Consider the following 10419-nt stretch of genomic DNA (forward strand, 5'->3'; position numbering starts at 1 on the left):
GCAGGATCCAGCTCAACTAGGCCACATCCGCCGGTGTAAACAGCTCCTCGAAGTCTCGCGAGAACAGCGTCACGCGGCGATTCTGACCAATAAAGTGACGCGGTTTCCGCTGCGCTCTTATTTCTGCTCCGATCGAGAGAGACGCGCAGCTCGAGCTCAGAATATCATCGACGCGGAGTCTGATTCAGACACACTGAAGATTATTAAAACACCAACGTTTCGTTTTAAAGCAACGTTTGCGTTTCAGTTTCCCTTTCCTTTGTTCAAAGTCACACGTATCACCGACGGGATTCACCGGACGCGGCAGCGGAGCACGAGCGACATACCGGCAAACAAAGAACCCCTTCTGTGCGAGAGATCAGCCCTCAACACCCGTTAGTTATGAGTCATGTGGCCGTCGAGAATGTGCACGGTCTGGATCCGCAGGTGAGCGGGGCTCGGGGCCGGTGTTTACCGGAGGCTCGTGTAAGATGGAGGATCTGCGGATGATGGCGGAGCCGCGTCGCGTCGGTTTGTCACGCGGCTGCGCCTCGCGCTGCGTCCTCGGGGCTCGGGAGGGTCGAGTTCTGAAGGGGTTTCGGTGTAACGTTAGTTCACGAGTGTCTGTACCGAGAACGAGCAGAAAACTCGCCGCTGGAGGATTCACGGCCTACCCCGGAGATTCTGACCAGCCCTAGATTTCACTGCGTTCGCGTTTATTTTGTGTGTTTGCTGTCGTTAATTATCTTAATAGAAACGCTTTATTTATTTTTCTGCGTCAGATGAACCCAAACGGACGCGAATATCGCGATGTAACGCACCGCGGTCTTAATTTCCTTTAACGATACGCAGTAAATGTGAGCGACTAATCAAAGTCACGTGGTGTTGTCGTTAATTTTATACATGGCTTTGTCTGTTTCGGTGTTTATGATCAGTGTTTATAATGATCTAAACCAGCTTGGACGTGTTTGAGTGGTTCGCAGGTGTTAATGTTAATATCGTTGAACGGAAGTCTCGTGTGAAGTTAGTTCAGATCTCGTCGTGTTTGCTCTCTCTGACCCCAGATCAGCTCTTAAAGGTTCTGTCTCTTCTCCTCTTCCAGCTCGCTGCTCTAGACCTGAACTCTGATCTTCAGGGAGTCCCTGGAAGTGAGTGTCTGTCTCAGATCAGTTTAGCTCTGAATGAATCAAGTGTTGATGCTAACAGTCTGTCCTTCACAGGGCGCTACATTCCTCCTCATTTAAGGAACAAAGAAGCTTCCAAAAACGGTATGTACACTTATTCTTAACTGGTTAACCCTTTAACTCCAGTGACCGATTCTAATTGCCTGATTTAAAGCCTCACTGCTATGTTTACGTGTACTATTTCTGAACTCTGAATAAAGTAATTGGGTTGATTTGCACGTTTATATGTCAGTATATGATGATCATTCTCCTACATGGTTTCTATTGTTTCAAACAGCAGAATTAATATTTATCCACTTCTGGTCATAATTTGGCACCGCTGTGGCGTGCTGCTTATATTTATCACACAGTAAAGTCGTGTGTGGATGAGAATCTGAAACGGGGACTGATGGAGTCCTCCTGCTGCTCTTCACAGACGCTGCGTGAAAGAAGGGTTTTATGATGACAGGAAACTCATTTATTCAACAGGAAGAACAGCTTGTCATGAGCTCAATTTCTGCATCGCTGTACACGCATAGTTCTTCCAGTTTGGGTTTTCAATCTGATCGAGTGTTTGTCACTCTCAGTCGTAGGAAAGGGGAAAAAACACACCTTTCAGTCCGATCAAACTTTCATTCAGATTGAGCTCATTAAGGTGATTACATGAAGGCTTCTCAGTTCTTATTTGTGCATGTTGTTAAGGGCACATCCTGACCCAAAATCGAGTGGTTTTCTCTCTGACATTTTTGGATCATTTTACCCCCCGACCTTTGTCCAGTGACACGAGTGATCAACATGATGGCATGCTAAAATTCAGCCTTTCAAATTCAGCCTTTCTGAACTGTATTGGCTGTGACTCTGGTTTCTGTTTGAGATGCTCTTTGACCTTTAGTCTTATCCTTGTGACGGGGCCGTTGGGCCCAGAACCCTCCAACTATACGCTTTTTCCTCTGATAGACAGAGCAGTTACTCAGTGACACCAGGAAGGAGCTGTAAGTTTCTATTATGACAGGCTTTGGCTAAAGAGAGACTTAAAGGGGAAGTCCTCAAATATGAAAGATGCCACGATTAATTCTCAGCACAGACTTGGAATCAAGACGACTTATTTAAGCCACATTTCTTTCCAATACAAGATCACAAACTTTGTCCACAGGCTTTAAAGATCACTTGTTTAAAGATTCTTCTCAGATGAGGGGGGGAAATATTTGGAGTAGTTGCTTCCATGTCTGCATTTACTTTAATTTTGTGCATCTTGCTCCACTAACTGCTTTGCTCTGGAGCATCCTCCCCAGACGGCTCCGCTCCATCTGAAAGCACACTGAGCATTTCTAGCACGTGTTTAATAACATCTTCCTCTCGCTCTTTCACAAAGATTCTCCCGGAGGATGGGATAACGGACGCAGTAATGGCTTCGTAAACGGCTTCCATGAAGGCCGAGACAACCGTATGAATGGAGGGGGCAGTTTCGGTGGCCGTGGCTCCATGCGCAGCGACCGCGGAGGAAGAGGAGGCTTCAGAGGTAAACCCTGCGCCTCCTACGCTCACATCCAGTGTCTTCACCGCACGCCTGAGAACGCTAGCTTGCTGTTTCTCTACAGGACTAGCATTGCTCTTTTGATGTGAATTATTTCTTTATTAGGATTTGGTTACGACAACAAGGATGCCGGTGGGTGGAACGCCCAAAAAGACACGGCCTACAACAGCTTCAGCGGCCGCTCTGACCGCGGGAAATCCTCTTTCTTCAGTGACCGCGGGTCTTCATCCAGGGGACGGTGAGGCTCGCTTGCTTTCCTTGTTTCATTTGTTGCTTGCTTTAGTGAATAACTGGTGATGGAGGTCTCTGCAAGGCCTGGGTTTGTCTGAAGCTGTGTTGTGTTGGGCAGGTACGAGCGAGGAGGCTTCGGCGGCGGTGGGAACAACCGATGGACGGACGACTCCAAAAACGATGAAGATTGGTCCAAACCCTTGCCTCCCAGTGAGCGTGTGGAACAGTGAGTCTGGCCATTCTGACAGAATGCTGCCTTCAGGTTCCTTTGAAAGTGTTCCTGCTTCCCCTGTCCCTGGAGAAAACTAGCTTTGTGTGAAGTAGCCGTAGCAATGTGTTACTCAAAGATAAGTGTGTGTTAAAGTTCTGCAGTGAAGAGCATCAGATTGAAGTAGTTACGATGTGATGTCATATAATCCTGTAAATGTGAGCATTGATTTGTCTCTGAGTTTGTGTGTGGTTTTTAACCCAAAGTGGAGTTTCTGACACTTGTTCCTGTTTCCTGCAGTGAACTCTTCTCTGGAGGCAACACCGGGATAAACTTTGAGAAATACGATGACATTCCTGTTGAAGCCACAGGACAGAACTGTCCACCACATATTGAGAGTGTGAGGAACCTGATCCAGATCCGTCTAAGTTAAATTATTTTAAATATTTTAAATTAATTAATCTTTGTTTGTTTTAGTTCCATGATGTAGATATGGGAGAGATCATTATGGGTAATATAACCCTGAGCCGGTACACACGGCCCACTCCTGTCCAGAAGTACGCCATTCCCATCATCAAGACTAAGAGAGACCTGATGGCGTGCGCACAGACAGGTGAGACGTCCGCGGAGTTCATCGTGTGTGTGTGTGTGTGTGTGTGTGTGTGGTAAATGCTTGACATGACGTCTGTCTGTCGCTGTAACTAGGTTCTGGAAAGACTGCAGCCTTCCTGTTGCCCGTCCTGAGCCAGATATTCACTGAAGGACCAGGAGAAGCGCTGCAGGCTATGAAGAACAGCGCACAGGTAGCACTTCCTGTTTGCAGGGTGATGAAGAACTGCACTCTACTTTTGTCAAATATCTTAACTGGGGGTGTTCTTGTCTCTAGGAAAATGGGAAATATGGCCGTCGTAAGCAGTATCCCATTTCACTGGTCTTAGCCCCCACAAGGGAGCTGGCTCTCCAGATCTACGAAGAGGCCAGGAAGGTAATCGCCAGAACACATGGGAACTTCCTGATTTCTGTTGGTTGGAATGTATTTAATGTTCTCCCGTGTGTAGGTTGCGTACCGCTCTCATGTGCGTCCCTGTGTGGTGTACGGAGGCGCTGATATCGGTCAGCAGATCCGTGATCTGGAGAGAGGCTGTCATCTGCTGGTGGCCACTCCTGGACGTCTGGTGGACATGATGGAGAGGGGCAAGATCGGCCTGGACTACTGCAAGTACGTCAGAGATCTGTGTGTGTGGAGTGTGCTGCTGTAACCAACTGTGATCTGGAATCCAGTCTTGTGCATGTTTTAATGGTTCAAGAATGCATTGGCTTTTAATACGTCACCGTTCTGTGTCTTGACCGTGAGCTGTTTCTGTCCTCAGTTATTTGGTGCTGGATGAAGCAGACAGGATGCTGGACATGGGCTTCGAGCCACAGATTCGGCGTATCGTGGAGCAGGACACCATGCCGCCCAAAGGGCTTCGTCAAACCATGATGTTCAGTGCCACCTTCCCCAAGGAGATCCAGGTGAGCGTGTCAGCCTGATCTCATTAAAACCGCTCGTGGTGGTACAACCTCAGGACGGCTCTAGCTTGTACAATTTATTAGACTTGTCTGAAGAGCTTTTGGGTTTCCTAGATCTTGGCTCGTGACTTCCTGGAGGAATACATCTTCCTGGCTGTGGGCAGGGTTGGGTCCACCTCGGAGAATATCACCCAGAAGGTGGTGTGGGTTGAAGAAAATGACAAGAGGTCCTTCCTGCTGGACTTGCTCAATGCCACAGGTACGTTTGTAAATGTCCTCTGAACACTGTCTTCATCTGATGTTTGTCTCTGTGGTGTGACCTTCACACAGGATGTCATGTTTGAAATTAAATTATCTTATTTTCTGAGTGGACTAAACTAATCTTTAGATTGAAGTCACTCTTGGAGGTTGAGTTCAGTGGAAGAGTTGAATCTCATTTTAAAAACTTTTTTAAACACCAGAAATATGATATTCAGTGATCTAGCTATAGAGACTGAGGATTATGAATTGCATGCTCCACCCGCACCTGAACACAGAGCTTCAGCTTAACCCATGTAAACCATATCAAGACTGAAACTGATTTTGTTGAAGCTCATCATAAGGTCTGATTTTATTCAGTCATTCCAAATGAGGTTCAGGACAGTACGGCGGAGAGCGTAGAAAAACCTGGTAAGTAGAGATGTTTATCTGTCCACTGGAAGTGGAACAAATGTAAGTCTCATCTCACTACTTTATTTTGCTTGAACATTGTTTTGTTTCCCAGCCAAACCCTTCCATGTCGAATGAGATCTAGTTTAGAGCCCTGCATTTTAACCCGAGCCTGAAGACTTGTTTACACCCATAGGGCTGGGCTTCATGTCATCGCGCCTTTTTTATCTTTTAGTAAGGACATTTTTATTTTTATGTGGCTGACTCTGCCTTTAGAGAGATACTCCTTTTAAAATGGTTTACGTGTTTTTTTTTCGATTTGAATAGTTGCGTTTTTAAAGTCGCCTTTTGAAGTTGTCTAGGGTATATTTCTCGTGTAATGATGGGGGTGAGTCAGAGTAGCGTCTATACGGAGTTTCAGTTAATATTTTTTGTGGCGTGCTCCAGTTTACTGAGACTGCAGAAATCGTGTCCTTTATTTTACAAAAGCACAACATTTTCTGAGTGTACACAAGTAGACCCTTTACAGTTTTTGGAGTGGTTTTTATTGTAGGTGAGTCAAGTCTTGATTTGAGAAAGCAAAATTTATCAAACATGGGGTCAACTCAGCCGCATGGTCATCACTTTATAAAAAATAAAAAGCTTGGGCCAAGATTTGAGGCCTATGCAGGGCTTTAATGTAGTTCTCATATGGTTTTGGGATCTTTTTTTTTTTTCCTCTCCCCTGATATTTCTTTGGAAGTAGTCATGCTGTCTTTTGTTCCTGCGGCTGGATCTGTGCATGAAGTGGCATGTAACCAATGCCATGTTGTATTGTAAAGCCAGAAGACTGCTGTAATTTGGTCACATTCAGCAGGACAGCACAAGGCTCTGACTACAGTAGTCTTCTGAGTTTAACAAAAATCACTTCTACGAGATCCAAATGCTTGTCACTCCGTTTGTCATGTGCTGCCATTTATTAGCATCTACTCCGTACTGAAGCGTGATCTCAGTTGATTAGTTTTAATCTCCTCCAATAGGTAAAGAATCTCTGACCTTGGTGTTTGTTGAGACTAAGAAGGGGGCGGACTCTCTGGAGGACTTCCTGTACCGTGAAGGCTACTCCTGCACTAGTATCCATGGTGACCGATCCCAGCGGGACCGTGAGGAAGCGCTCCATCAGTTCCGCTCCGGGAGATGCCCAATCTTAGTAGCCACGGCTGTATGTCCACTTCCTTTGCCTTGTAAAATCTCTTGTATATTTTGGTGCAAGTCTCAAACACTCTTTGCTCCACAGGTTGCTGCACGTGGTCTGGACATCTCCAATGTCAAACACGTCATTAACTTTGACCTGCCTAGTGACATCGAGGAGTACGTCCACCGCATCGGGCGTACTGGTCGTGTGGGAAACCTGGGTAATTGCAATGACAATGTTGATACACCTGCTGTAGTATACAATGGGACATTTTTGTCTGCCGTTCAGTGCCAGATCCAAATGCATCCCAGTGAATTCAGTGTTTTGTTCGGTTGTCACAGGTCTTGCCACATCGTTCTTCAATGATAAGAATGGCAACATCACCAAGGATCTGCTGGACATCTTGGTGGAGGCCAAACAGGAAGTGCCATCCTGGCTGGAGAGCCTGGCGTACGAGCACCAGCACAAGAGCAGCAGCCGCGGGGGGCGCTCCAAAAGGTGAAGCGTCTTTCCACTTCTGCAGTGCTGTTTACCTTTTAGGATCAGCCCATGGGCTCTCCATTGAAAGGGTTTGGTGTTTTTCAGGTTTTCTGGTGGTTTTGGGGCCAGAGACTACCGTCAGACCAGCAGCGGCTCCAGCGGTGGAGGATTCGGGAACCGCGGCGCACGCAACACCGGCGGTCACGGAGGAAACCGTGGATTTGGCGGCGGTGGAGGTAAGGATCGGTTTCACTCCAGAGCACCCGCAGTTTAGTTGCATGACAGCTTAGTTCTTGAGTGCCCATCACTCACCCGGTGTTTCTGGTCCTCAGGTGGCTTTGGGAACTTCTACAGCAGTGATGGCTACGGAGGAAACTATTCCCAGGTGGACTGGTGGGGAAACTAAGACTCCTCCACCTCTTCACTCCTCACAACGACCGTGGAGCACCATGCCAAACTCACTGAATGGAAACCACATGTACCATAGCCAGACTATATACCCTGTGTAGCTTTGAAGAACTTTGCAGTACATTACCAGCTGTGATTCTCTGACCACATCTGGAGAAGCTTGAACTCCGTGGGACTCGGGGATGCCGGGATATCTGGAGGTTTGACTGTAGCAGGAAGCAGTCTCATGATGTGCTCGACCGAACTGAAGGGGGAACGGAGGCTGAAGTTTGCTTTAGATTCTTGGACTCTAGTTTTCCACTACATTTCATTTCTTTGTACTAAATGAGAATCATTTGTTAATGTACTGTTCCTTTAAATTTAGACTCACTGTGTTTTGTTTGTTTTTCTGTTCTTTTTAAATGTCTGGCTGGCAATTGTTTTCCCCTTTTTTTTTTTTTTCTCTTTTCTTTCCCCTCGAAAGATTTGTTTGTATGGTATAACAAAATAAGCTTGGATGTAATCAAACCTTGGCAAGTCTGGGATGGTTTGTCACAACCTCATTTTGAACTGAAATTTTCAGCGGGGTCACCAGCGCTGGTGTCGCAGGGGCCTGACCCCCTCGATTGGCTGCAGTTCTCTTGTGTGGTATCACAAGGGAGCGAAAAATATTGAATGTTGGAAGGAAAAGCTTTCGCTCACTCTATCCTGGAGAGGTATCTATTATAGAGATGGTAGTCTTCTGAGAAAGAAACAAAGCCATTCCAGTATATTCTCTTAAATTTAATTGTGACGAACCACGTCTGCCTCCCGCCGCTTCGCTTCATAACCACACCACCGAGGCAGCTAGTTCAGTACCACATGCTAGCCGTTAGGTGGTGTTGGATTAAAGTTTTTTTTTTCTTGAACTGTTATGGCAGTAGCAATTGGATTCGTCTCTTTCTTCCTTCGAAATCCATTCTTGAAGTAGATTAACGGTGGGCTGGTGGCAGTGAAGTGTTCTAATGGCTGCTCTAGAACCGCGAGGTCAGAGCCCAGCCCGTCTCTGAAGAATCCGCATGCTAGTGTTCTTGTTTTTTGGTCAAGGAGATTTTCGAACCGATTTCTGCCGCAGGCTTTTACGTTCGTTACAAGTAACTTTTTTTTTTTTTTTTTTTTTTTTCTTTTTCAAGCTGCGTTGAATTCCGAAAGACATCCTCGGCTTTACTCTTGAGACACGGCTCGCTCGTGACCCCCGGCTCTTCGAGAGGACTGGGGTCAGCAGAATTCGGTGTACACCACGGGAACCGCACCAAACCAGCTGCAGGGGTGTGGTTTGGTGTAAACCAGACTCTTATTGATTGGTTTGTAGTGGAGGAGGTTTCCATGGCATCCTGGCCAAAGACAGGGTTCTTTCAAACTCCCGCGCGCCCTTAATAGTGCACTACTGATGAGGGCGAGTGGGATGCGTTTAACTGAAGTGCAATAGATTTACTCTCAAGCGTGTTGTGCCTTTTGACATGAATTTGGAAAAGGTGACCTGAAGCAGATGCGTGGACAGTATTGAGGTGACTTGAGAGCAGTGGTGCTACTTGTGCCCTTCTGTGTTACGCCCATCAAGTTTTACAAAAGTTGTTTTATTGCACATCTAGGGTTTTATATAAGTGTCTTGAGTGCGTGTCCTTAAGCTTCCGAAAATTGTGCGTGAAGATTGTGAAAACGCAGCTTGTTTACAAAAGGGGAAGGGTTCTCCAATCGTTAACCAGGATTGATTTGGGACCAGCAGTGGGGAATTTAGCTATTTGCACAGATTACTAGATTCAACTTTTGCTGCTAGTTTGTGTAATTTATTAAGCATTTTTGACAAATATTTATTTTTATAAGCCTAAAAGTGATAGTTTCAAGTAACTTGACCAAAAGACAGTACAAAAACACTGGCACTTGAATGTTGAATGTCACCCGTATGCGTGAAACTTATATTTTTCGGGGTAGTGTGAGCTTTTTAATGTTTAAGGTCATTTTGGACTGAAAATTTACTGTAATTGTATATACAATACATTGTGTATACAATACAAATACAACTTTAATCTGTAATTGGCATCTGACTAAACGTTTCAATCCGATCAATCAAACTCTGAATTGGAAGCCGAAATTTAAATATAACCATGCCAAGGTTTGGAAAAAGTTACAGAAATATTTTTGTAAATGTGTATCAGTGCAAAGTGTTCAGATTATCCAGTTCTCTTTTTGGTTTGTTTTTGTTTCCCCAATATTTATTTTTATTTGAACCCCCAGTGAATGTCTGGCACATGGCAATCTTAAGTAACAAAAACATGTGGTTATTCTCTATTGTTGCGTTTGCATATTTGGGCTCTGTTGGTGTTCTCTGACAGGTTTGGCTGAAGATTCAGTCTTAATTACAGAAGCAGTTATGGGTGAAGTGTTTAAAGCATGCAATGACAGGTTTTAATTGACCAAATCATGTGAAAGAACATCACCGGAGCCCTTAGAGTTAGAGTATTTGCTTTATGTACTAGTTTAGAGGCTGTGCACTGCACGAAAAATAAAATGTGTGTTTATTGTATTTTACCAAATTAAAGTTGGAAATTGCAAATACAGAAACTGCTCGGGCATCTGTGCATCTTAAATGATTGAATACTAAAACACTAATTCTTTAAAAGGGTAGTTCAGCCAGAAAAGGTAGTCATTTACTTGCTTTCATTATGTTTCAAACTATGACTTTGTTCTTTAGAACAAAAGGACGGTCAGTGGCTTGTAGACTGATGACTGCAATTTCAATAGCAAAAGGGACATGGTTTTCTCAATTCAAAGTCTTGTATTTAAGTATCACAGAAAGTAAGTTAATTTAATAGAACTTGGTTCATATTTGTGACAAAATGTGATCTTTATGCATGTACATAATCCCTTTATTAAAATTAAACACCATTTTACGGCTGTGTTTTTAGAGGTTAGGGTTTTCACACTAAACGTGTTCCATGCATCCCAAACAAAGTTCTGCCGTGTAGGGTTGCCAACTTCAGAAGACAAAAATAAGGGACACTCAAGAAATTATACTGTACCACACCGTGAATGTTACTTCAGCGTTCAGTGAGTTACATACAAT

At 44.8% G+C, this 10419-nt stretch overlaps 1 protein-coding gene across 2 annotated transcripts; it reads left to right on the forward strand.

Moving 5' to 3' along the window:
* Positions 1–102: 102 nt before the first annotated feature.
* On the forward strand, positions 103–9914 carry LOC113050115 (putative ATP-dependent RNA helicase an3). Of its 2 annotated transcripts, XM_026212805.1 has the most exons (19): positions 103–426; positions 1082–1127; positions 1200–1247; positions 2515–2661; positions 2782–2914; positions 3026–3133; positions 3416–3515; positions 3593–3728; positions 3821–3918; positions 4002–4100; positions 4174–4334; positions 4486–4630; positions 4742–4886; positions 5246–5296; positions 6295–6476; positions 6552–6669; positions 6791–6947; positions 7035–7165; positions 7262–9914. In XM_026212805.1, the coding sequence occupies exons 1-19, from the start codon at positions 382–384 to the stop codon at positions 7333–7335; spliced, it is 2124 nt and encodes a 707-aa protein (XP_026068590.1). In that variant the 5' UTR covers positions 103–381; the 3' UTR covers positions 7336–9914. The 2 variants fall into 2 exon arrangements, with proteins under 2 accessions (XP_026068590.1, XP_026068591.1); XM_026212806.1 differs by lacking the exon at positions 5246–5296.
* The last annotated feature ends 505 nt before the right edge of the window (positions 9915–10419 follow it).

The sequence above is a fragment of the Carassius auratus genome, chromosome 31 (assembly GCF_003368295.1).
Source record: "Carassius auratus strain Wakin chromosome 31, ASM336829v1, whole genome shotgun sequence".
Taxonomy (NCBI): Eukaryota; Metazoa; Chordata; class Actinopteri; order Cypriniformes; family Cyprinidae; genus Carassius; species Carassius auratus.